The sequence below is a fragment of the Thyridium curvatum genome, assembly GCF_004353045.1.
Source record: "Thyridium curvatum strain D216 chromosome Unknown NODE_79_length_189696_cov_84.187462, whole genome shotgun sequence".
Classification (NCBI taxonomy): domain Eukaryota; kingdom Fungi; phylum Ascomycota; class Sordariomycetes; order Thyridiales; family Thyridiaceae; genus Thyridium; species Thyridium curvatum.
The window spans coordinates 90,207-115,668 of NW_022156834.1; the positions used below are offsets into that span (position 1 = coordinate 90,207).

The window sequence follows — 25,462 nt, forward strand, 5'->3', positions numbered from 1 at the left end:
TGGCCCTGATTCATTCATACACATAGGGGCCCTACAAGTGCGCCCATACGTCACAATGGCGCACTCTCTCACTGAAAAGAAAGGGAGAAGTAACGTGCCAACTGCTTCCATCTCGCTTCTAGTGGCATTCGCATTCTACTGTTCCTAACAGTTAGTTCAAGCTCCGACACGTGGAATGAAAGGCACCACGTGCGATGGGTTGGTAAAGTTCGAAACAAAGAGGGCCTGGCTGGGCCTGTTTCTCCTCTCCACTGGGCAAACGCGGAATCTCCCAGGGGCAAGTCATCATCCAGCTGCCACACTGTGGCGGGGTGGTCTTGTCGGTCCTACATCGCTACTGACTTTACCCGTCAGGCTGGACAAGTTCAAATTGGCCCATACAGAGGCCGGCACAGCTCTCTAAGCCCGCCATCTGCCGTCGCACAAAGCAGCCTGGAAGCTGCTTCCCGTCCGTGCCTTGACCTGTGCTTTTCTTTTCTCACTGTGGCTCAACCAGCCGCGTGAGATCGACCTCGTGGGCGATCTTGAAACAGTTTTCCAGCTCTGTTGAATCCCCCTGACGGGAACCTAACCTTGAGAATCCTTCCGGGATCTGTTTCCAGGTTCCTCTGCAGCGATCGTGCAAGCAAGTCTAACCAGTGTTCACCGGCGGCGGGGTATGCAGCCATGTTGCCCATCCTTGGAGATCGGCCCTCCCCTGCAATCAACTGCTGTTGATCGCCAAACATCCACCAGATCCCAACTGATAGTCGTCGAAAGCAGTTCTTGCAAAAGTCCCGAATTAACTCCCACGTGCTGAGAATGCAGATGCTGGACCGCTTCGCGCGCAGTGCGCTTGTGTTTCACACACGGCTGAACCACCCCCCCTCGTCGAAGACGTCTAGAAAAAAAAATGGCATCCAGGTTGCAGCTGTGCGGGCCAAGATGGCTGCCAAGCCGCAGCCAGCCATGACATGACCCGCCTCTCCACCTCACTGTCAATGTGAGACAGACGCCGCATGCTCCCCTCCCGCGCGGGCACTCTCCAAGACTCTCGCATGCTGGTTCCCCAATCGTACGTTCTGGGAGGATAAAACAAGAGATTGTTTGATCTCGGTATGCTCGGCAATACAAACATTGACAATGACAGTCGCCAATCCTGGTCGTCTTGGGTGTATGTCTCGTTTGCCAGTTGCATGCAACGTCGATAGTCCATCTTTGGTTCATCACAAGAAAAACTCGAGCGCTTAACTCCATCAACACTGGGCATGCTTCGGTGCAGGAGAGGTGCATTCACGATATCTGTAAATAGCACGGGACAATATCTCGATGTGCCCGTCTCGAGCATCATCGCCAGGGGTGGCTTCCTGCTTTGGAGTGACAGATTCACGCCGTCCCATACGCGTTAGGCGACGGAAACGCCCATCTTGGCTCTCTCGGTGTTGGATGCAGATCGTCCTGCATGCCGACACAAATGAGGTCAGGTCATTGTAATTGCACGCTCAGGATTCTCTGTATCTGATTGCATGCGGGATAGACGAACGGGTATGTTGAGTAGGGATCATCCTCTTCCCCTCACCATCACTTGCACCCATCCAGGACAAGGCTCGCGCCCCGAAAGCCTCCAATCACCGAAGGCGACCAGCCTCCAGAAGAAACCTCGGCACCGATATTGCCCAACCCCGTCCCAGAGCCTTGCATCGTGCAAGAGGAGATCTTCATCACAATTCATGGATTTGTAGGTATCCACAGAGGGCGTCATCGGCATGTGCCGCATATCTAACTATCTCATAAGCGCCCGGCGACAAATCCCCGCCCATCTCTGATGCAAGAGGCCCAGGGCTCTCTGCAACCGGATTGGCTGCCGGCACCACAGAGTGTGCCAAAAATAGATAAAAATAGATTTTTACCCACCTGCCTCCCACCTTTTGCTGCTTGGCTCCATCTGGGCAAAATATCCAACCCACACAGATTGGACGTTCATTTTGCCCACTAGGCGCTTGTTCCCGTCCTGTCCCCACTCAACCATCATCATCATCCTCAGTCAGCTTTTTGTGCTCACCCACCAGGCACGGGTTGTCGACATCAACGATGCTCATAGGACGTGAGCATCCTCGTGCAACGCACCGATTAGTATTCTGATACGCCCGGACGAGCTGTGCCTTGGCCAGAGAACAGTCATCATCACGTACCGTCCCCTCCCACCACACCCCCCTTGGCAGGAGCTTTTTGAAATCTCACCGCTCAGAATGCAACGGTAGGTCATTTGCGACCATCTTGCGGGCAGCCATCAAACGTCGAGAGGATGCAGTCAGCCCATCCTCCTCTCCTCTTCGAGCCAATGGCACTGCTGTCGTGCCTGGAGACGAGAGACAGTTCCACGTTGCCATCTCGTCTCAACTTTTCCCTTCCCCCCTCCATCGCCCGCGTCATGCGGCGCTCTTGTCGTCCGTCCCGGCTCGTCTGACTGCCGCGACTAGACAAAATCTGCAAGGTCAGCGAACCTCTCTCGGTACTACCCCACCAATGGGGACTAAGCCCTGCGGAAGACCATCTAACCGGCAATGTGGGTGATGTGCAGTGCAGTGCGGTGTAGGCAGGCAGGCAGTCATCATTCAAAGAGAAGAAGGGCCGGTAACGACAGACGCCCTTCACGCCCGATGGAACGGCAAGTGCAGCTTCCATAACCAAACTTTTGCTATTAATCAATCTGATGCACACCACCTCTTCCTGGGAGAGTCGCATTCGATATTACGCAAGCCTTATTTACCGTCCTGTCCACGCGAATTTGACAAGATGTTCGGTCCCAACAGCCGCGTCGCTTGCATACCGCAGCCCATCTCCAGTTCTAAGTTTAACAACAAAGCACCACTCACACACAGATAAACACATGACTTGCATCGTACCTTGCTTAAGCGCTTTGGATATCACTGCCCTAGCCGGCAGAGCCGAACTCTCGGGTGTTGAATTCGGGGTTTATTTCTATCAGTGTAACAGGGGTCGCATCTGGGAAGCTGCATAGATAGTATCAGATAAGTATCCATAATGGATAGCTGTATCATTCATCGAATGTTTCCCACATACAACCTGATATCAATTCATCATCTCGTTGCAACCCTTAAGCGCGCTGGCATTCTGCACCATCTGTCAAACGCTTAGGGCCGAAGGCCATTTGCTCCTCTTTTGAACGTCCAGAATCAGGTGGCGTTCACTCAATGCTTCCAATTTTGTATCTCTCGGCGTTCGCCTCTTTCCCCATTTGCCATGGTTTCCCCCGGCTCAATCGGGCAGGAGTGTAGAAAAGAAAAGGAATAAGACAGGTTAACGCCGTTGCGCCCCGATTTCCATGCAACCATGCGCTAAGTTTGGGTATTCCACACAACACTAAACACAGAACGACGTGGGAGAACCTTCCAAGTTCCTTGAAGGCAAACATCACGAGAATGTATCAAAATAAAGAAAGGGAAAAGAATTACACTATGCAAAAACCACCGAACCGGGAGGGTGTTGAGCGTCGCAGATGTCATGCTATACTGCGAAAATTTGTGCTTTGAATAAGGTTCGGAATCTCGGAGATCTGATAGAGCTGAGCCGGCTCATGGCACATACGTGCCGAAGCCGCCCTGGTCTTCTGCGCCATCTTTGGCCTTCATGGTGCCGTTGAGAAGGGGGCAAAGTCTAGTAACACGGGTTAGTCGTCTAGCATTTATGTAGGAAAGGGCATCGCCAAGGCATGCCACATACTTCTTGTTGGTCTTGATATGACCGACTTGACCACAGTTTGCGCACTTCCTTGTCGTGCCCGTGTTTTTCTCGATGGAGGGAGCAGGTGAGTCCGGGTCGCCATCGTGTACCTGCTGCAGCATTGCCTTTTGCTTCTCCCGAGCGTGCCGCCGCTCCTTGTTGCGGTTGAGCCTTGCCTGTTCGAGGTCGAGCCTTTCCATCAAGATCCGGTCATGCTCCGGATCACCAGTGGGCTTGGCCGCGTAAGGATCGATCTTCTCGGCCTCTTGACGAGCTTTGGCCCTGACATACTGGGTGATGACGCCTTGGTCGTAGACGAGCTCCGTCTTGGTCTCAATGTCACCCGTCTCGGGATTCCGGTATTTGCGTACGATCTTCAGCTTTTTCTTGTCGACGGCAGTAACAGCGCTGCGGCTGAATTGACTCATAGAGTCATCCACGTGAACCACGCTCGACGCCGCATCTTTTTGGACGTTGAATCTATCGTCTTCATCCTCCTGAAGCTGTACGTCCTCGTCGTCATGATCAGTCACATCCGTGAGCGTACTCTTCTGCAGGCCCCAAATAGTCTCGATCGCGTTCTTGTACAACGCCTCCTGCTTCTTCACGTTGTACGAGTGACCGCCGTTGGCTTTCCTTTCTCGCTCGCGCTCTATGGCGTCCGCCGAGGTTGTTCCGGGTCCCTGCAGAGCGTCCATGTAGCCACCTTTCATGGAGGTCTTGATAAAGCTGAAACCCAGGCCTTTGCCGGTGGGGTCACCAGCTCCATGGAGCTGGAGCATGGCCTTTCCAGAGCACGCGTCGATAAACGCCTTGGTAGTCTTCCAGGGCACCATATTGTTGGCCAGGCTCTCCTTGTTGTTCTCCCCATCGTCATCGTCGACCTGAGCGCTGTCATCCAACTGATACCCGTTCTGAGCTAGCTCGTTCTGGCCGACCTGCATGGCATCAACAAGACAGACCTCGTCGGGCTTCACCATGGTGTCGATGGTCTCCTGGTCCATAAGGCTCTCGTTGACATTGAGATGCCAGCTCTTGGTCTCTTTATCATACTGAAGGAATTCTTTGAGCTTTTGCCGGTTCTGGGCATCATTCGAATCCTTGACATGGGACGTGATGGCGCCCAAGGTGACAGAGCCGTGCCGGTGTATCAGCCTGTAGGCGACCATCCGCAGCCTGTTCTTGCTGAGAGCAGTAACTTTACGAGAATGAGGACCAGGCACCTCAGCAAGAGGGAAATTCTGACCAACGACGTAGAGATGATCAATCTTCCGAAGGTAGTACACCGTGCCATTAGTCCCAGTAGTCGAGCGGCCGAACAGGAAGTCGGTATTGCGAGCATTATGCTTGAAAATCGGTGCCTGGAACATGGGGTTGTGTAGAGTTGGGACGGTCTCGCCTGCATCGACAGTTCCGAAGATTGAGAATGGAGACTTGTCTTCGGGGAGTAGAACATGATTGTCACCGAGTTCGAGCTTTGGCGGCTTTTCGTCTTCGTCTTTGGTTTTCCGGCGGTAGTAATTCATGATCTTGTTGCCCATGCCGAAGTTGGACAGCACAGTGGGGATTTCTTCACTGTACTCGAAGAGAATAGCAGTCGAGTTGTCGTTCAGACTGAGATCTTTGGATAGTTTGAACGCGTCCCGGACTTTCTTGTGCTTCATTTCCTTCCGCGGGAATTTCGCGGGCTTGGCCAGCTTCACAACCTGACCGACAGACTTGGTCACCCTGAGCGACGGGCGGTGGTAGTCGTGGGGCGCATACCCCACAGACTTTATTGTGTAGTATGGCCAGACCAGCTTGATTGCTGGCAAACTGTGCTCTACTTGGACGTTGCTCAGTTGGGCTCGAACCTTGTGTTGGTGATTTTCCTTTAGCTGATCATAGGCCTGGTCATTCGAATAGTTGAATCGATCCGAGATGTCGCGTCCCAGTCGTCCATTGGCCATGCGCTTCTGTTTGTAAGCAAGCTTGGGGCGTTTCGAAGCTCGTTCCGAGTCCATATCATCGATCAGCAGGTAAGGATCTTGCATGTCGAGGTAGACCCGCTTGGCACCACGCGATGTGGCCTCCTCGAAATTATCAAACGTCGGGGCTATAAACCGAGAAATCGTCGGCAAGCCTGGCTCGACCACGATCTTGCGTCGCTTGACAGGCCGATCGTCGAGGAACTGCCGGTTCCAGTCGTCATCTTCATCCTCGCCATCCATCACAATATCGACCGGCTCCTGCGGGATGCTGGGAGGCGTGGGAGGGTCAATCATGCTGTCCCAGTCCTCACAGACCAGCTCGATGTCTCGCAATGTGAATCCACCAATTGTCTCGCTGTCGTCCTCAAGCATTTCCTTGAACATGTCAACATCTGCTTGAGCGAGGATCTCAGGCTCGAGACACGATACGAATCCCTTAGTCTCGGCATCGCGGATCTTCTGTCGGTGTGTGGCAGTCGCTGTCCCCGGGATGCGGAAGAGTTTCTCCTGGTCGGCCTCAAAGTCAAGACTGAGCTTGGTGGGAAGAAGGGGCTTCGGAGGTCGGGCTGGCTTCTTCTCGGTGTAGAAGAGAGGCTTCGGGGCGAGCAGTTCGTTGAAGTCTAAAACCACTCCCTTCTCGAAGGTGGGGAAAGCTTGCAGAACAACCTCCAAAACATTTTCGGCTGCGGGCGGGATAGAAGGGTCCTGGTTCGCCCCTTGGTCGATAGCCTCCTCGGGAAAGTTGAGTGCTCGGTCGCGCTCAATATCTGTCATGTAATGCAGCTCGTTGCCGAGCTCGAGATCGTCATCTTGAGGTACTGGTGATGATCTGATGGCCGTTTCGATGGGGGATGAGGGTTGGTCGCCGAAAAGATCATCGGTATCATGGCTAGTTCCCGTGTCGTCCGTTAACCCTGGGACCTCGGCAGAAGCCCCTCCCGTCGCCTCCTCCTCGTCCGGCAGTTCATCATCGCTGATATCGCCGAAGTCCTCCGCATCATCTGCCTTGCCCTCTTGACTGATCTCAGCATCTGGGTCGAGGTTGAGATGCACGTTGGCATTTCGTCCCTGTTGGCTCTGATCCAGGAACCTGAGGACTTCGGCATCATCTTCGGCAGTCTGCCGCTTCCAGAACTCCTCGTTGTCCGTCAAACTTGAGAACTCATTCGAATTATCGGTTTCGGTCTCCATTTTGACGGTTGTGCCGGTGTTCACGTTTCCTTCAACCTCCTCCCAGAGATGTGCGCGCGCTCGCAAACGCACTTAGCGCATGCTTGTCCACTCTGGCGTCGTCCTGGGAAGAGCGACTGAAGCTGGTCCGATTTGCTGTCGGTAATGTGAGGTACTAGTTGCGCGAACGGTAAGAGGCCGAATGTCCGCGAGGAACAGTGTTGGGATGTTGGATACTTTGCAAGTTGAATATCGGCAGATGGGTTTGGATTAGAGGCGTAGGCAGGCAGGAGCGCGATTTGCTGCCTCAGGCGACATGAAGGCGGACTGCAAGTGGGGCCGGCTTTAGGTACCTAGGTACATTAGGTGCCTTCAATGGAATGGACAATTGACAATTGACAATTGACAGGACTAATCCTACTTACACACCCTTATTATTCAGGAAAATTCGTTAAATTTTCAATGAACGGCTATTGTGATTCATGACGGTCATGCCTTTCATGGATCAATAGCCATGGATACACCTTCCTCATCAAATCGTCATCATAGCTATGAATCGCCTCCACTCATGCTCAGCATTACGGCGCTTGAATCAAGGACATCAATGGACACTCTTCCAGCCGTCGTCTGAAGCACCTCACCTCGGGTGACGTTCGTCAACAGGACGGGGTCGCCTTGTTCGAGCTCATAGTTGAAGCTGTAGCCGTCCCACGTCACGCCAGTGATCGCATCGCTACCGTTGGCCATAAGACGCTGCACACTGACCTTCCGCACCGACGGACCTACCTCAAAGGTGTACCTCCTCGACTTTCGTCCCGCGACTGGGTTTCCTGCGAGCCCAAGACCTGTCCCATTTACGGTGGTGTTGTACCCAACAAAGTTGATGACCATGATGCGAGACAGAGAATCGCCGACGTATGCCGCATATACCGCCTCCCGCTCATCGCCGCCCGCAATAGGCACATGCGCAATCGACACCGGCTGGTCTGTGGCGTTGCCTATCATGGCTGCAACGGCCATGTTGCCATAGTACGGCGCTTTGGTGCCCTTGACTGCTTTGTCTGTGTCCACGGGCTGCCAGCTGGCATATCGGTAGTTGGTGCCCATGTGATAGTGCACACGACCAATGCCAACAGAGGCACAGTAAAGAGCAAAATCAACGCCCCAGAGAGCTGCGCCGAATGTGTTGGACAGGCCAGGCTTGCCCTGGTTGTAAAGGGAATTCGTCTCTCCCAAAATCAGTCGGGGACTTGCCGTATTGAGGTCTCCAGATGGGAATATCTTCTTGAACTCATCCACATGGGCATTGACAGATTGCATAGTACGGCTGTGATTCATCAAGGTGCCCTGCAGTGTCACACCAGGCGATGTAGCGCCAGAGATATAACTGACTGGTGTGAGCATCTTCGCGCAGAATGAAGGATGATTTAGTTTGTCGACTTACTTGTGGGATGAAAACAGCCCGATATTCCCGTCCTCGTCCAGACCGTCCTTCCAGGCGATGGGGGCCTTCAAATGGTTGTTGACCCCGGCAAAGGCCGGCGCGATATACTCATATCGATTGCTGCTCACCACCTCGGGGCAATGCGTCTGGAGCAGCTCCTTGATCTTGCGCGTACCGTTCAACCACTGCTCAACGTAGGTAGTCTCATTCCAGCTCGGTGGGCGAACGGGGCCCTGCGACGATGTGGAATACAGATCCGGCTCATTACCGTATTGCCACGCATAGAGCTTTTCCAAACCCAACGTCTTGCACACCAGAGGAACCGTGTCCAGAAGAGTCTGCCATCCCTCTGATCTGTTCCCTCCCAGGCCCAGATTGAAGCCGTGAGAAAACTTCACGCCAGGCCAGGTACTATAAGACTCAAAATAGGACGACCCAATGTGTATCGTGGTCGGGTAGTCGGGAGACCTTGACACATCGTATGTGCCGTTTAGAGAAGCTGAAAGAGAGGCGTTGTACAAAGCATAATCTTGTGTGTTCCCTCCCACGCGGATATAGGGCTTCGTCCCCAAGACGTTGCCTATATTCATCAGGAGGGTTTCTGAAAACTTATTTGGCGATGTTTTGTTGCCCGCAAAGTCTGGAAAGGAGGAGAACTCAATTGAGTAACTTAGAAACCCGTCTGGAAATGGAATGCCAACCCACTCAGGTTTCTGGTCGACGTTAATTGCACATTTTCCAACCCCCAGCGATGCTGTTCCCACTAGGTGAAATAAGTATCCCAACTTCATTATGGACGAAAGCAAGAGAGATGTAATGTGTCCGGATCCTATCTGGAGAGTGCGTCGTGACGGGTGCACGCTCCTATTTAAACTATGATCCTTGTCCTTAGCCCGCCAAAGTCTGGTGGTACTGTTGCACCCGGTGCGTGTTAAGTAAGGCAATATCAAGGTAAAGATGTCAAGTGGGCGTCTGGATAGTAGACGGAAGTTCACTAGGAGCTACCTCGATCTTAACAGTCAATATCCTTGTCACATCCTTGCCCTGGAACCCGGAAGGGCTATCCCACTACCTAAATCCGATGGGCTTGATGGGTAGACAAGTAGCTACTTCTGTTAGCAGTCCGTCAACTAATCTGACCCTCACTTGGATGTCAAGACAACACAAGATACTTTTTGTTGATCTCGGAGCGCCATACGGACATGTCTGGACCGAGCAAATCAGGATGCTGCCCGCAGAGTCATGGTGCCCATCAAAGCGGGTAGAGTCCGGGGCAGACAGCCTAATTCCACAAATGACAAAAGAGAGAAAGGCGACAGTTCGATGTTGTGGATGGGCAGGTTTTACACCTACTGCACAGCAAAAGCACGTCCATGACATTGGATTGACGAGCAGAGATTGTCTAACGTCGGCGGGCAGTGGTTGACGATATCGCTGCTGCACCCGCTCCTTGTAGCTGGAATCAACGGTGGCAGACTTTTAGAAGCGAGCCATGATCAATCGTGACTCGAGTTCCCTCACAATGTGGCGTTCTCAAGGTTTCAATTGTCTGGCTTCTTCGATATCAGTCACCAAAATTGGATCCTCGACAGGTTTGGAATATCATGATCGCGATTCAAAAAGTCCCGGCCAGTCATACCGGCCACAATGGTGTGTCTTCCGGCCCCCGGGCTCGTCACGGCGGACTTTGGTGGGATTTCTAGGGGGCGGCGGAGTTGCGGTGGACAACCGGCGCAATTTCCGGCCGACTTGGAGGACCGTAGTTTTAGTCATTGAACATCCACCATCAATCAATGTCATAATTTCACACCTTCTACTCTCTCCACATGATCCCACCGTTCTATATCGCAGACCTACCCCGGGAAATGCTCTGGCATCATGCAGGACAATACAGTCATAGCTAGCATGTCGGCTCCACGGCAAAAGAACTGCAGCAGCTGCGTTCGTGCGAAGCGCCGATGCGACAGGCGCACTCCGGTATGCTCGAGATGTGTGGAGAAGAAGCTGCCCTGCAATTACGCCAAGGGAAAGACTGTCCTGCGATATGGCCAACGACAAAATCTTGATTTGTCAAACCGTGCGAGTATGCTGCCCTTCAGAGGTCTTATTGCCCCGGGTTTGACCGACGTGGACTACTTTGGGATCGGGCCCATGGAAGTCCAGTCGCGAAACGACGAGCTTACCGAGACCCGTCAAGGTTCATTGGTTCTTGAAGACGGCGTGGATAGTGATATTCCAATTGATCCGTTGCTTGATATTATGGACAACGCCGAAATTGCAAATCTACAACAATGGCTTGTTCCAGTCGAATCGGGGCCTCTGACCCAGACCTCAGACAGCTCTGTAGAAGAAGAGCTCATGTCGGCCTATCAAAAAATGTCTGGAATTTGCGTGAGTGTGGCCTTCACCTTGTCCATGCGACAACTCTGTCGAAGCCTTTTCTAACACCCTATACAGCATCACGTTGAGCCGTGGGATCTGTATGATACCAAATCGCCTCTGTACTACGTGATAAATCGCGTCAAAGGGTTTACAGCCGATATTGCTACCCGCAGCGCCGCACCGTTCTTGCATCGCCGCCTGTACAGAGGCCACACGCCGCAGTGCATCTTTTCATGCTTTACCACCGCAAGCCTGTACGCGAACCAGACCACGGAGACCAAGCCAATGGTGATGCGTGCCCTTCAGCAGGCTGTCCAGGAGCTCCTTGATGCCGAGACAGGAAGGGCAGCAGCAAAGCTAGTTGAGAAGTTGGCTCGCGCCCAAGCACTATTCCTATATCAGGTCATTCGCTTGTTCGATGGGGACATTCTTCTACGCTCACAAGCGGAGAATGACCTGCCGTTACTGCAGGCGTGGCTGGAAGACTTGCTTAAGATCCGGGAGAATATCGGGAGCTTGGCTGAGCTTGAGAACGAGGGTGCACAGATTCAGGTTCCGGTAGAATGGGAGGTGAGCATTTCGCCGTCTGGTTATTAGGCTCATGCCGTGATTGTTTCTGACAGCAGGCGGCAGCATTGGATCTTTGCCGAATCCTTGAGGAGGACTATCGTGATGGCATATGCTGTCGTAAAGGTCTATGAGCTCATGAAGCACTCCGACGACGCGAAGGACCCAGGCATATGGGGCAGGGCACAGTGTTGGACTTTGTCCCGGCACCTCTGGGAAGCGGACTCCACCTACGAATTCCAACGCATGTGGAGGGAAAAGCCTCCTTTTATCATCAACAATTTCTCCTTCGATGAATTCCTCAAACATGGCAGAGGGGAGGATGTTGATGAATTTGCCGAAATTCTGCTGAGCGTGTAGGTGCACACATCACCACTCCTTTTGCAAGGCACACTAACACATGACGGCAGCTATCTGGGAGTGGACGAGACAAAGGAGTTCATCTCTGCACGATGAATAGGTAGGCAGTGAAGGAACTGAAAGTAGATGAGCGCTTGAGGTCAGAAAAGAACGACGGGTCGTATTGAGTGCTCCCGATATGGGGGGTTGGAACTTCCACTGCCCACCGGCCGGCCGCCGGGGAGTTCTTTACAAGATGGACACAAACGGTACGGCTGTTGGTCTGACGATAGTAACGCGCTGTTAAGGCCCTTGGGTCAGAGGAGATCATTTCCGTGTCATTCTCATTCTGATCTCTGATTTCTGGAGGCTTTCTAAGTCTGATCGAAAGGACCAGTCTTGTACTTAGCTACCCTGCACCGTGGCCTTGAGCCAAGATAAGATGCCAACCAACAGCCCGGGCGGATACACCTGCCCTGGATAGTAAAAATTGCCTACTCTGAAGGACACGGTCCAGAAGCTGGAGCTAGATATCGTGGGCCCAAAGAACAGCGAAGCCTCAGGGCATTTCCCCACTTTGACGTCTGCGGGGACAGGTGCTAAACTGGCACCATCACTGAAATGGGGAAGTCCAGCCGATGAATCGAGACTCGATTACAGGGGTTCTTTCCCTTAGGACGCACGTCATAGAAATAGCTAAAGTTCCCCCGACCTCGCTGTTGCATTTGCTGCTTGCTTGATAAGCTCTCTGCAGCAACCCTACGACGCCGGACCTATTCAACTTCATTGAACGATAGAACGAATGCGATAAGCAAGTCGATTGGTTTCGCTCAAAGCCTCACAGTCGCCTGTTGCTGGGGCTCAATCAGCTCAATCAGTGTGTACGAAGCGGCGTGCGGGGTCACCGGTTACGACACCCTTACAAGTACAACCAGCTCCGTCACTGCTAAATAGACGCATCATCCTCCTTTCGTCGCCATGTTTTCTTTGCGGAGGACTGCCTGTATTGCTTCTAGAAACGGCGGCATACGACACTCTCAGTTCCAAAGAAGCACATTACCCGCCATTGTCACTAAGAGTGCTTCCATAAGGTGTGCTTCCAATATGGCGCCAAAGGTACTTATTAAGATGGAGGATGACCAACCCAACGGTGCTTTGTGTATCGTCGCTGACGAAAGACCTACAAAAGCTGCGAGACCCCTCCCTCCTGAAGACGGATGTGTGTTTTGTGAATGGTGAATGGGTCAAGGCCAAGTCGGGCAAGACCTTTGAAGTCCGCGGTAGGTTCTATCTGGAGACGAGATGTGGACTCCAAGCATTCCCTCTGACAGCATGATCAATTTCTAGACCCGGCTACTGGTGAATTGATTGGAACGAGTCCCGAGTTCGACGTCCAAGATACCGAGCGTGCAATTGAGGCTGCCGAGGAGGCCTTCAAGACCTTCCGAACGAAGACGGGTAGAGAACGGTCTAACATCCTGCGCAAATGGTACGACTTGTGCGTGGAGAACGCTGAGGATCTCGCCAAGCTCATCACATGGGAGAACGGGAAGCCAATTGCCGATGCAAAGGGAGAAGCTGCATATGCGGCTAGTTTCTTCCAATGGTTCAGCGAAGAAGCACCTCGCATCTATGGTGACACGATATCCTCGTCCGTGCCGGGCAACAGAGTTTTCACGATCAAGGAGCCTGTTGGAGTATGTGGCCTGATCACTCCGTATGTAGCTCTTACCCAAAGACTGTCCAGTTGTTCAGTGACTGACTATTGCGCAGCTGGAACTTCCCCGCCGCGATGATCACTAGAAAGATTGGGCCCGCCCTGGCCGCGGGGTGCACCGTCGTCTGCAAGGCACCGGGAGAGACGCCTTTCACTTCATTGGCCATCGCAGAGCTTGGTCAGCGAGCTGGTGTGCCGAAGGGCGTGGTGAACATTGTTACTGCCCTGGATAACACCCCGGCACTCGGCGAGTTGCTGACCACCAATGCGACGATCAGGAAGATTTCCTTCACGGGTTCGACTGGCGTTGGCAAGCTCCTCATGAAACAGAGCTCAAGCACCCTCAAGAAGCTCTCTCTAGAGCTTGGTGGCAATGCTCCATTCATTGTCTTTGACGATGCTGATGTGGATGCCGCCGTCGCCGGTGCGATCGCCTCCAAGTTCCGCTCGTCGGGCCAGACTTGTGTTTGTGCCAACCGCATCTTCGTGCAGAAGGGAGTCTACGATGAATTCGCCCAGAAATTTGCCGAGAAGGTCAAGGCTTTCAAGGTTGGCAATGGCTTCAGTGAGGGGATCACCCACGGGCCCCTAATCCACGGACGGGCCATCTCCAAGGTCGATGAGCACGTACGGGATGCGGAGAAGAAGGGTGCCAAGATCGTCGTTGGCGGCCAGAAGATGCCCGACCTGGGGGACAACTTCTACAAGCCGACGGTGCTCACGGGCATGACTTCAAAGATGGCCATGGCAACGGAGGAGACATTTGGCCCCGTCGCTGGGCTCTTCCCATTCGAGACCGAGGATGAGGTCGTCAAGATCGCCAACTCGACCGAGGTTGGCCTTGCTGGGTACTTCTTCTCGCGCGACCTGGAGCGCATCTACCGAGTCGCAGAACACCTCGAGGTTGGCATGGTGGGTGTGAACACGGGTATCATTTCCGACGTAGCTGCTCCGTTCGGAGGCGTCAAGGAGTCTGGCTTCGGAAGAGAAGGCTCCCTTTATGGCATTTCGGAGTACCAGGTCACCAAGACTGTGACGTTTGGCGGTATGGGGAAGGCACTACAGGGCAAATAAGGGGACTCATGTATGATTGTCGCGAGGATGGCCGATTGTGTGCCTGGAGGGGAAAACTTGAGCACACATGTTAGATGTACACAAAAGGAGGACATAACTATATCTGGACGAGAGTACTTTTCAGATATAGTGAAGGGAAATATGAGAATTGTTTGTTCCTCCTCCTCTAGGAGTTTAGGATCGAGGAAGGTGAAGGAACAAGATCAAGAAGGTAATCGTCACGTAATTTCGTCATCTAGCCTCAAGCGTGGCGTTTGATCCAAGGCAAAGGAAAACGAGGAACGATAACAAGCCATCGTTGGCAATGGGCGGACCTAAGGCAGGTAGGTACCTACCTAGGTACGTTAGGTACCGAAAGAGCTTAAAGGAACTACCTAATGTTAACTTGGAGGTGGTACCCTGGTACCGCGCACCGGTAAGCGGGTGCTAGCGCTTGTTGGTCTGCCTGGTGCTTGGGTTCTATCACGTTCTATCCATCAAACCCCACCACCACCCACACCTCCAGGAGCTACCTAGACAAGTAGGCCCCGTCGCCGCCTTTCGCCTCTCCACGTTGATCGGCCACGTCTTTTTGCAACTCGTCCGACTGGCTGGCTTGACCTTACTATCCCCTCAGGTCCTTTGCCAAACCGCTCGAATTCTGGAACATAGGGGCGCTGAATCCTCCTGCCCTTGTTGCAACCCTTATCCAGCCTTCCCGTGACCCTTTATCTCTGGTTTGCACACCATTTCGGCATCAGCGCAGACACCTCAGCCGCATTACGAATCCGTCACGCCTTGATCCTCGCGCAGCCAGGCATAATGGCCGACAACACGGCAGAGTCTGGCGAGACCCAGCTGACATTTAAGGTCAAGTCCTCTGGCGAGCGCCTGCATACCGTCACCATTTCCGACTCGGCCACTGTCCTGGACCTCAAGACCAAGCTCTCGGAGAAGGACTATGAGGACATCCCGGTCGACCGCCAGCGACTGATCTACTCCGGAAGGGTCATGAAGAACGAAGATGCGTTGAGCAACTACAAGATCAAGCAGGGCAATACCATCCACCTGGTCAAGAGTGCTGCTTCCAACCCAGTGCCGCCGCCTGCATCTGCCTCGGCGCAGACCCCGCAGGCTATACCCTCCAACATGGCGTCCGGGACCTCTGCCAACAACCCCTTGGCTGGCTTGACCGGTGCTCGGTTCGCAGGCCATGTGCCGCTCCCGAACCAGAACCTCTTCGGCCCAGATGGCGGTGTATGTTGCTTCGCTATCGGCAATAGCCTTGCTAGCTTCCGGCTGACTTTGATTTTAGATGAACCTCCCGTCGGAAGACCAGATGATAGATATGCTCGGGAACCCGCAAGTCGCCCAGAGCTTGAATGAAGCCCTCAACAACCCCGCCTTCATTGACTTCATGATCCAACAAAATCCTATGCTTCGAGATGTGCCCAACGCCCGCGAGATGCTCCAGTCCGACTCTTTCAGGAACATGATGACCAATCCGGAAGCCATCAGAGCCGCTAATAGGATGCGCCGCATGATGTCTGGTGGTCAAGGCTTGGGAGGCTTCCCTGCTCCCGGTGCGACTGACAATACCCCGGCCGGCGCCCCTGCTTCTGGCACCGACGCGGGCAGCAACACTGCTAATAGCAACAATGCCGCCAACCCATTCGGCTTCAATCCTTTTGCCGCGAACGCCCCGAATCCGTTCCTTGCTCTGCTCAACCCCCAGGCTGGAGCATCAGGTGGCACCCCTGCGGCGAACACCGACTCGGCACGCGAGGGCGCTGGGTCGCCGCCAGCTGGAGGACAAGCCCCCGGTGCTAACAACGCCGCCGCCAATCCCTGGGCAGCCTTGCTCGGTCTTCCGCCCCAGGGCGGACAAGCTGGCGGCTTCCCTCAGATGAACCCCGAGGCGATGCAACAGGCGTTGCAAGCTCTGGGCCTGGGGATGCCCGGTGGTGGTGGTGGTGCTGCCGCGCCCCCTGACAACAGGCCGCCTGAGGAGCGCTATGCCGAACAGCTCCGCCAGCTCAACGACATGGGGTTCTACGACTTTGACCAGAACGTGGCGGCTCTTCGGAGGAGCGGCGGTAGCGTGCAGGGCGCTATCCAGCATCTTCTCGGAGATTGAGCGATTCGCCCAAGCTCGGAAAGAAAGTCTGTTGGAGGTACCCTGTCCGGTGTCGTGGATAACGCACCAATGAACCGTCCCATTACTCAGTGAGCCTCTATTGATTCATAGGTCTGAGGAATGAATTTCTCTTGCAGTGGTGAGGGCTCCGCTGGCTCCTTGATTGCTGCCATGGCAGCATATGTCATTTCTTACTGCGCAAACATGGACAAGCGATTTACTCGACTGGCATTTTGGAGGGTAGCAGCCATATTGCGTTCTTTGACACTGCGCAGCTTGGTAGCAGAGGTCACTTTCATATGTTGTATGTAGGAACCCGGCGCAGGGTGTGTCGCTGTGGTGATGAATGATGCATCATAATCGAGACAGCCTGTTTCAATGACCAATTCTTTATTTACTTTATTCAAGGCAACGGACAGGTGAGGGGCAATGCGAGCGAAGGCTTTTCTCATGACATACAGCTTGGGAAGAGACTGGTCAATGGCAATAACAAATAATCTGACGCCAATATCCTATCTACGGCTGTTTGCGTTTCAAATCTTGCAATCTGCGAGATATTGAACGAAAGAGCATTGAACATTGAAAGGTTTTGTGAAGTTGAATTGGTGAACGTTGGCGACCAATCAAATGACGGTCGCATGCTTTAATCGGACTCAAAGTACGGTAGCTTTAATTGAAATTAAGTTCTTGACCAACCACGGTACGGTTCGCTTCTGTCCCTCCTTCAATTATACCTACCAACCAAGATCCATGAGAGTTGACGGATAACTTATGAGAAAGGTTCGCTACATTCTCCAGTACATAGGCGCGTGAAGGCCAGATATTCGATCATGGCTTGCCGATGAATGAGATCAAACACGCCAACGTGAGCAATAGTGCTTCTCTCACAGTTCATCTCATCGACATCGACCGCATCTTGTCACTCCAAGTCGCCAAGTACGCGGCCACTATCGTGGCAATATGATTCAGGGCATCTTTTATGCCCGTTTCCTTCCACAAGAAGGTACCCATCTCTCCCAAACCCACTCAGATGCCCTCGGCCTTGAAGGCGAGGAGCAGGCCAAAGCTCACCATGCTATGAAAGATGAACGCTGACCATCCAATCACACCAGGAACCAAGATCGTCGCGCAGAGCCCGCCGGGATGCATCGTCCCCGTGCCGGGCGTCGACAAGCCAACGCTCTTTGACTTTGACCTGCTGCGCTCCTACATCATCCCGCGCAACGCCTTCTTCAACCGCTACGTGACCGTCGTCGACCCGGCCCAGCGCTACGCGGTGCTGGGGCTGCCCGTCGCCATCCCCAACGCAAAGTATCACCGCAATGAGTTCATCTTCAACTTTGGCGTCGTCATCGGCGCCGACGTCGTCGACCAGCTGCCCTATGAGCGCGTCGTGCGGCGCCTCGCGGCCACGTTTGCCGAGATGGAGAAGCAGAACGAGTACCTCAGCCAGGAGGAGGACGGCAAGGGCCGGCGCGCCGGGCGTCTCGGGAGCGGCGCCGGCATCGGGGACGGGAGGAGGCCGATCGAGAGTCTGCTCGAGATCGTCAAAGAGGACCTGAACAACTATGGCGAGTGCATGATTCCCGTTGGTAAGCTCACACAGCCCCTCCTCGTTCTCCGTCCCTGTCCTTTCTCTCTCTCTTTTTTTCTTTCTGCCGTCGATTCGGCTTCTTTCTTACATTCATATGCCATATTGACACAAAAACAACAGACGACGCCAACACCATCAACATGAAGCTCTTCCCGCACCACCCGACCCCGCCGCAGGTCCGCGGCTGGCACGTCCCCGTGGCCAAGACCAAGTTCGCCGACGTCGTCGACCCGACCTGGGACCTAACGCTGCAAAAGGTCATCGCCCACATCGACGGCGTCTCGGACGTGCGCCGCATCGCCTTCGAGGCCGACGTCTCGCTCGACCTCGCGCAGGCCGCCCTGCGCCACCTGCTCTACTACGACGCCGTCCTGCTGCTCGACATGTTCTTCTTCGGCTCGTGCTACGCCCCGCGGCCCGGCGTGCACGCCTTCGTCGCCAACGCGGGCGGCATCGTCGACGAGTGCGCGAGCTACGTCTGCATCCACAGCGGCCAGCGCGTCAGCAACTTCGACCTCGTGCGCCTCATGGCGAGCTTCTGCGCCGGCCGCACCGTGCTCGAGTGGCTCAAGGGCCACATGGACGCCGGCTTCGAGGTCCTGCGCTACGTCGACGTGCGCCGCCTCGTCCAGTTCGGCGTCATCAAGGGCTGCCTGTACCGCGTCCACAAGTACGTCGTCTCCAAGCAGTACCTGGCGGCGCTGGCCACGGGCCAGGCGCGGCCCAAGGCCGGCGGCGACCCGCTGCAGAAGTACACCGACGGCTGCCACAGCTTTGACCAGATCATCACCGAGCAGAACCTCACGGACGGGGAGATCATCGATAAGCTAAAGAGTTTTCCAGCGCCGTCGGGCGACTTGATTGTATTTTACAAGTAACCCAAAGCCAAGTCTTCTTCTGTCCGGCTTGGATTTTGATGGTTATCTATCTACATTAGAGGAGTTCTAGGGTCTAGCTGTTTGCTTTCTTTTGAAATACTACATAATCTTTTTACAATATTTGTACATCTCGCACGTAGTCGCTGTTTATTGTACATTGAGATGAGTTGCATGAAGTCTCTAGTCCTGCTTGGCGCCAGCCTGTTGCTGCTTGCGGGCATTTTCCAGGTCGGAGATCTTGTTCTTTAGATTCCGGACCTGTGCAGGGCTTTCATCGGGGAAAATGAGTACTGGCTCATCTTGCTCCTCGATGGCGTCGGCGTTATCCTGGACAGAGATATTGTCCTTCGCCTTGGCAGCAAGTCCATCCTGCTTGAGCTCCTCCTTGAGAGCCCGAAGCTTCTGCGACAGCATCCTGACCTTGCCCTTGCCAGGCTCGCCGGGGTACGTCTTCCCAGAAGCTTTCCAGTCTTCGTCGCTGACCATCTCGATGATGCGGAGATTGTGCTTTCCCTTGCGGAGCATGAGGTACTTGCCCTCGATCAAGAAGTTCTTTGTGTCCTCGGGGAACCACACAGACACAGGCGTAAACTCCACTAGGCCGGGCGTCATGCCCTTGTTCACATTGGCTGGCTGACCAGGCGAGCCGCCGACGTAGGCTGCTCTTTGGGTGGCGAGCCGGTTGCCTTCGGACACACTGCTGGCGAGCCCCGCCGCGTGCAGAATGCGAGCGATCGATTTGCCCAGGATCAACGACTCTGGCAGCTGGATGTCCACGCGCGGGGCGTTGTTAAGAGTGACGGGCTTGCCTGACGAGGCTGGGTCCTGCGCCGCGAGATCGTCTTCGGTGGCCTGAGCCATGGGCATCATGGTCTGTCCCTTGGTATACATCGCACGATGCTGTTCTTCCGCAAGTCGGCAGGCCTCGTCGCCATGGACAAGACTGACCACCTCTTGTGCCAATTTGTGCTGAGCGACGCGCTTGGAGGGATCCGCAGCCTGTTCCTCCATGATCTTGGCGATATCGGGGAGAGGAAGGAATGTGAACAGTTTCAGGAGGTTCTCGACATCGGCATCCGGCCTTCGCACGAAATAGCCGTACAGGTCGAAGTAAGAGGTCTCGTAAGGGTCAAGCCAGATGGCGTTGCCTGCACTCTTGCCGAATTTCGCGCCCGAAGAGTCGGTCATGAGAGGGACAGTGAAGCCAACCGGGTCATGCAGGGGACCCTCCTCCATCTTCTTCTCGAGGTTTGGTTCTGATTCGCGGATAGTCTTGACGGACTCGATACCTGTCACGATATTGCCGTATTGGTCGGAACCCCCGATCTGCATATGGACATTGTGTGTGCTGAACAGGTGCCACCAGTCCCATGCTTGCATCAAGGGGTAGGTGAACTCGGCAAAGGACATTCCATCGCCCTCTGTGAGTTTCCTCTTGACGTTGTCCCGCGAAAGCATGGGTCCCATCCGTATGCCAGCACCGAGTCTTCTCAGAACCTCCAAGAGAGGAAGAGAGTTCCACCAGGTCGCATTGTTGACTAGAGACCGTTTCCATGCCCATCGCTTCTTGTATCCATACTTCTGTGACTTTGTCTCGACGTTGGCCCAAATCTTCTTGAGCTGGTAGTGTATCTTTGCAGTGTTCGTAGCAGCCGTCGATCCTGCCATTCTTTCCCGGTCCTTGAGTCGACCTGACGGGTCCCCAATCTTCGAGGTAGCGCCACCTAGCAGACTGACCGCATGGTATCCATGAAAGTACATCCAGAACAACGGCATCATTGGTACGAGATGACCGACGTGGAGAGACGGAGCCGTGGGATCTACGCCGACGTATGCGCCTATCCTCTTCTGTCGCATGAGCTCCCGAATGTCTTCTTTTCGGCTATGTAAAACGAATATTAGCAAAATGATTCTGCCAGCTCTCACGCAAAAGAGCGCTTACCCAGCGAGATCCTTGACGAAGCCACGCTCCTCAAACACATCCCACAGGTTGTACTCCTCGCCGCTTGCTATTCTTTGCGCCTTTGCCTGCCATTGTTCTTCCGCATTCTTGACCTTGGACAGGTATTTGGATGTGTCGTTCTTGGAACTAAGCCACCGGCGTTGGGATGCAGCTTGCTTGCCAGTTTGCGCACTGAGACAACTGCGACAGAGCCGGGCGCCCGCAGGCCAGAGGCTCACCAGCTGCGCGTGCCTCGCCATTGGGACTGGATTGCAGCACGCGACTACTTCGAGCGCATGGGGAGTGTGGGAGGCTGAAGGGACTCGGTCCAATGGACCTTCCAAAGCGATTCGTCGAATTCGATGTCAAGATCTTGCTCAGTAAAAGCCCACCAGTGCGACCAATATCTTCACAAAACGCTGTCCGAAGCTCGACAAGCTCCCGACAATGGCGCCAAAATTTCAAGACCCTGGATCACAAGCTCGATCATCACTGGTGGGGCGTGCAGTTTGATTGGCCACACCCCTGTCAGTCGGAAACAGTCTTTTTCCTCCTCCGAGCTCAGGCCTTCGGGTCCAGACGGGCCAATCACAGTAATTGCATTTCGAGTCCCTCGGCAATGCACCATCAATTCTCGGGATCGCTTGCCTTGCGAGCATCATCAATGCTTTGACTTTTTGCGTGATCATTGACGACAACATCTCCCTCTGCCGAAGCAGACCACCCACAAACGCAGAGAGACATTCAATTGGTAGCCAGGGATCCTCGACATCAACATGGCATCAATTGCCCGCTCCGCTCTGCTTCGGCAGACTACGGCCTTCGCCGCGCCCAGCACGAGGATCGCTTCCGGCCTCATGGCACAGGCTTCTCGGAGCTCAGCCATCCAGCAACAGCTCGCCAAGAACGGCGCGCGCATCGCCGCTTTCCACGCCAGCAGCAGGAGGAACATCCTGCCTCCTCTCCCTCGTAGGTCTACCAGCTAGTCGCTCAAGGCCGGTAGCGGTCCGGAATCTGTCGGATATGTACTGATTGCTTCGTCTAGAAACTATCAACGGCACCGTCAACGACCCTGCTCCCGTGCCGCCACCGCACCCGTCACACGGCTCCTACCACTGGACCTTCGACCGCCTGATTGCTGCCGGCCTCGTCCCCTTGACTGTTGCACCCTTCGCCGCCGGGTCTCTGAACCCGACCCTCGACGCCCTGCTGTGCGCCACCGTCCTCATCCACTCCCACATGGGCTTCCAGAACATCATCATCGACTATCTGCCAAAGTACCGGATGCCCGGTATCCACAAGGCCGTCATGTGGCTGTTGAACGCTGTGACCCTGCTGGTCGGCGTCGGCCTGTACGAGTTCGAGACCAACGACGTCGGCCTGACTGAGGCCCTGAAGCGGATATGGAAGGCATAGGCGGGTGGCTGGCATTCACGGACGACGGAGTAGAGGGATGTAGTGTTACGAACCAACTTGGCTTGGGTTTCCTTTTTGGTGCGGTACTCTGCCGCGTGTTCAACTAGGTATATAAGAATGCGATTCGACGTTTGACAAGGATTCATCCGCAGAGGGTAGCGGGCGAACACCAGCCACTGACAGAATTGGGTGGCTCGTCTGCCTCCTCGTCTTACGAGAGACGTGTCGAGGCCACTCAATGTGACAGTAATTGACAGGCTCAAGCGGGCCTTGGATTACGGCAGCTTTACCTGCTTCAGCCGGGCTCTTTAACATCATGGGAAGCACTGCGAGTTGATACAACGATTCCCTGACTACTGTCCTGAGCTGAGTCTATGCCACCAAGGTTTTCTAGGGTATCTGGGGTCTAACCAATTCAGCTTTGCATTAGCAAACCCTATGCAATTGTTCCCATATTATAGACTAAAATGGACAAGATCAAGTGGTAACAAGTATTTGTAGATGTTTCAGAGATGGCAGGAAAGACATCTGGACGAGATCCGACTTCGTTCAAAAGCTCAAATTGAAAGCGCGAGATCCTTGCTTCGATGTGGAGAGACAGTGACAGATATGAAGGTCGAGATAGAAGCTAAGAATCGCAGGTCGGTTCAATGACAGCTCTGTCAACCCTTGTAAGCTGCCTCCTGCCCAGGACCGTGGAGAAAGAGCTCAATGCATTCTCAGCCGGACTTAGTTCCATATCAAGCAGACTTTTGCGGCACGAGACAAGGCCTCCCAGATGATCCCGTCCAAACGGGCATTTCTGGGCATATATGCTGGCACGGCTCCCAGGGCCCTGATGATATGCGACTGGGGCCATCCCTTCGCCCCCAGAGTAGCTCCTACCAAGTATTCAAACGTCATATCGTTCGATAGCAAGTGCTACATGTACCTAGCACTGGGCAGCAGCACATCTTTGCCAATCACAAACGTCGAGGTTTGATGCGCTCAACGGAAAGCTCCCCGGCGGCATGACTGACAGCTCCACTAATAAGAAGCACCCGACGTCTTTTCGTGGGGGTCAGCACGGCACGGGAACGGTACGACCCTCTCGTGCGCTACATTACCGACCGTGCCTGCTTAAAGTACCGTGATTTGAACCCGGACAGCACACCAAGTCTATCGTTTTCTGATAGAACATGCATGCAGCTAGGGCTCACGGCTCGGTAGATCATTCAATTTGGAACCCCAAGTGACCGAGTTACCCATAGGAAGCGAGCTGTAGCTCATCTCTCTCTGTCTCTCTTTTTTCTTTTTTTTCGGGATTTGCTCCGGCGGTCTGTCATTTGCGCAACATGCAACTTTGCGCTTATGGCACAGGATCATGCAGTCTCCAGCTCAGCAAATGCACTTCTGATGTTTTGAATATAGTTACCATGCACGTAATGGATAACCACCGGGCTCTGCAGGCCCTTTTAGGGGCGGGTCGTGGACTGCGAGACTCTGGACATTACCGAGCTTACCGAAACCTTTCCCCAGATGCCGTTTCACTCGCTGGGACTCCCCGATTGCTGAACTGATGTAGATGTTGCTCCATGGCGCCAGAGCTCTTTGGGGCAGCGTGGCCGAGACACCCCATCAGACTGCTCCCGTATCATGCCTGCCTGCAGCTAATGATGCCTGCTCGCAGACCCAATGCGCACACGCTGGCGTCCACAAGGAGTCGAAGGGAGGAACTTGCCGCGCCTGCTTTTATTTACCGGGAGTTCCAACAGGGGATCATTCACTTGGCTCTTGGCCGCTGAAGAACGGCTATCCCTTGCGTTAGTTAACCATGGAACGAATATCTTATCTCTACGTGGCGATCCTCCGTCGTAGCCAGCGCAAGCGAATGCAAAAATGTTCTCCCCGATTAGTTCGAGCTATTGGCGGGAGCCCATCCAGTTTATCAACCAGGTCAAGGGGTGGTGAGCTACACCGTGTGGTGCGACAAGGGCAGCACGAGGTTCCCCCTCACCACACACCACCCATCATCCTTTTTCCCAGGGAGGCACTCCTGCAACCAGATATCCTGGACAGCCACAAGTTCTCCACCAGGGCGCACTGGGTCTTCGAGATCGCTGGCGTTATTTCCGGGCGTGGTCTTAGCGTAGGGTAGCAATTCAAAGGACATACCATCCTTGTCGGACCTTTCCATCGAGACACACACCTCTTGATTCTTGTTCAGCTGAGTGCCTCTTACGAGTCGAGTACCACTGCAAGAGCAAGATACTTGATGCAAGGGGGGCTCAGTTGTTGGATGTCACCCGGGCCATCTGCTTGAACTCCTCGAGCAGACCGCCTTGGTGGCTTGCTGCAGGCCGTCTGCCGCTGCATATCAGTGGTTGTTGGTTTTTCTGATGGCTGTTCCCCCCAGATGAAGCGAGAGCCTGCGCTTGGACGTGAACCGGTGGGCTGGGAAGGTCCCTCTTCCAAAAAAGCAATGTTTTTTTCCCGGCCTACTACACCTCAGAGTCCACACAAGTCCACACAAAAGATCTCCCGCAGTAGTTCAAACCGAGTCCGGGTCTGCGCTCGTGTAATGGCGTTACACATTGATGCTTACTCAAACGTCCTGGTCCTGTCCCGGTCGGCAGGGAGCCCTCCCCTCCCGTTTCCTGCCTCCACATTCCACCAGCTAAAGCAGCCACGCAGTATGGTGAGTGGTGGCAGGGGTGCCGGGATGCTTTGGGGGCTTTGCTTGGCCCTGTCTCTCTGTCTCTCTCTCTCTCCTTCTTTTGTACACCGCAAAGCTGCGCGACGCTGTATGTACGTACGGAGCAACTAGCACCCAATACCCATCTTTCGCCATGCTTGCTAATCGAGCATAAGGTAGCACCTCGTGGACCGCCTGTCCCCTTGCCGGCCCATCTTGGGTTAAGGTAGGTACTTAGTACGGCCGCTAAAGGTCCTTTCGTTACTTTCGAGACCGGGACCGCTTCTCGTCATTCGTCTTGTGCGCCCCGGTTTCTAAACGGCGCCAATGCAACGACTACCTAATGGGATATAAGTCAGGACAAGTATAGGCAGTGGGCTGCGCCGACCCTTGCCACCAGACCACCACACCAACCGGCGGTTTGGGTCACCCCTCACGCTTTTCGCTCACGGCAGC

General features: G+C 54.2%; 8 protein-coding genes across 8 annotated transcripts; 5 read left to right on the forward strand and 3 right to left on the reverse strand.

Annotated features, from left to right (window-relative positions):
• Positions 1–2,914: 2,914 nt before the first annotated feature.
• E0L32_010131 (uncharacterized protein) lies at positions 2,915–6,884 on the reverse strand (the record flags this gene model as incomplete). The annotated part of the gene is made up of 3 exons (XM_031132715.1): positions 2,915–2,993; positions 3,589–3,657; positions 3,724–6,884. The coding sequence occupies 3 exons, from the start codon at positions 6,882–6,884 to the stop codon at positions 2,915–2,917; spliced, it is 3,309 nt and encodes a 1,102-aa protein (XP_030990112.1).
• A 528-nt stretch (positions 6,885–7,412) lies between these two features.
• On the reverse strand, positions 7,413–8,897 carry E0L32_010132 (uncharacterized protein; the record flags this gene model as incomplete). The annotated part of the gene is made up of 2 exons (XM_031132716.1): positions 7,413–8,250; positions 8,308–8,897. 2 exons carry the CDS (start codon positions 8,895–8,897, stop codon positions 7,413–7,415), a joined length of 1,428 nt encoding a protein of 475 aa, XP_030990113.1.
• A 1,288-nt stretch (positions 8,898–10,185) lies between these two features.
• On the forward strand, positions 10,186–11,712 carry E0L32_010133 (uncharacterized protein; the record flags this gene model as incomplete). The annotated part of the gene is made up of 4 exons (XM_031132717.1): positions 10,186–10,698; positions 10,765–11,259; positions 11,323–11,612; positions 11,667–11,712. The coding sequence occupies 4 exons, from the start codon at positions 10,186–10,188 to the stop codon at positions 11,710–11,712; spliced, it is 1,344 nt and encodes a 447-aa protein (XP_030990114.1).
• Positions 11,713–12,699: 987 nt separating this feature from the next.
• On the forward strand, positions 12,700–14,386 carry E0L32_010134 (uncharacterized protein; the record flags this gene model as incomplete). Its single annotated transcript, XM_031132719.1, has 3 exons — positions 12,700–12,814; positions 12,943–13,312; positions 13,369–14,386. The coding sequence occupies 3 exons, from the start codon at positions 12,700–12,702 to the stop codon at positions 14,384–14,386; spliced, it is 1,503 nt and encodes a 500-aa protein (XP_030990115.1).
• An 801-nt stretch (positions 14,387–15,187) lies between these two features.
• On the forward strand, positions 15,188–16,502 carry E0L32_010135 (uncharacterized protein; the record flags this gene model as incomplete). The annotated part of the gene is made up of 2 exons (XM_031132720.1): positions 15,188–15,622; positions 15,681–16,502. 2 exons carry the CDS (start codon positions 15,188–15,190, stop codon positions 16,500–16,502), a joined length of 1,257 nt encoding a protein of 418 aa, XP_030990116.1.
• A 1,084-nt stretch (positions 16,503–17,586) lies between these two features.
• On the forward strand, positions 17,587–18,974 carry E0L32_010136 (uncharacterized protein; the record flags this gene model as incomplete). The annotated part of the gene is made up of 2 exons (XM_031132721.1): positions 17,587–18,094; positions 18,217–18,974. The coding sequence occupies 2 exons, from the start codon at positions 17,587–17,589 to the stop codon at positions 18,972–18,974; spliced, it is 1,266 nt and encodes a 421-aa protein (XP_030990117.1).
• Positions 18,975–19,154: 180 nt separating this feature from the next.
• E0L32_010137 (uncharacterized protein) lies at positions 19,155–21,176 on the reverse strand (the record flags this gene model as incomplete). The annotated part of the gene is made up of 2 exons (XM_031132722.1): positions 19,155–20,856; positions 20,917–21,176. The coding sequence occupies 2 exons, from the start codon at positions 21,174–21,176 to the stop codon at positions 19,155–19,157; spliced, it is 1,962 nt and encodes a 653-aa protein (XP_030990118.1).
• Positions 21,177–21,692: 516 nt separating this feature from the next.
• Positions 21,693–22,332, forward strand: E0L32_010138 (uncharacterized protein; the record flags this gene model as incomplete). The annotated part of the gene is made up of 2 exons (XM_031132723.1): positions 21,693–21,885; positions 21,962–22,332. 2 exons carry the CDS (start codon positions 21,693–21,695, stop codon positions 22,330–22,332), a joined length of 564 nt encoding a protein of 187 aa, XP_030990119.1.
• Between the last annotated feature and the right edge of the window lie 3,130 nt (positions 22,333–25,462).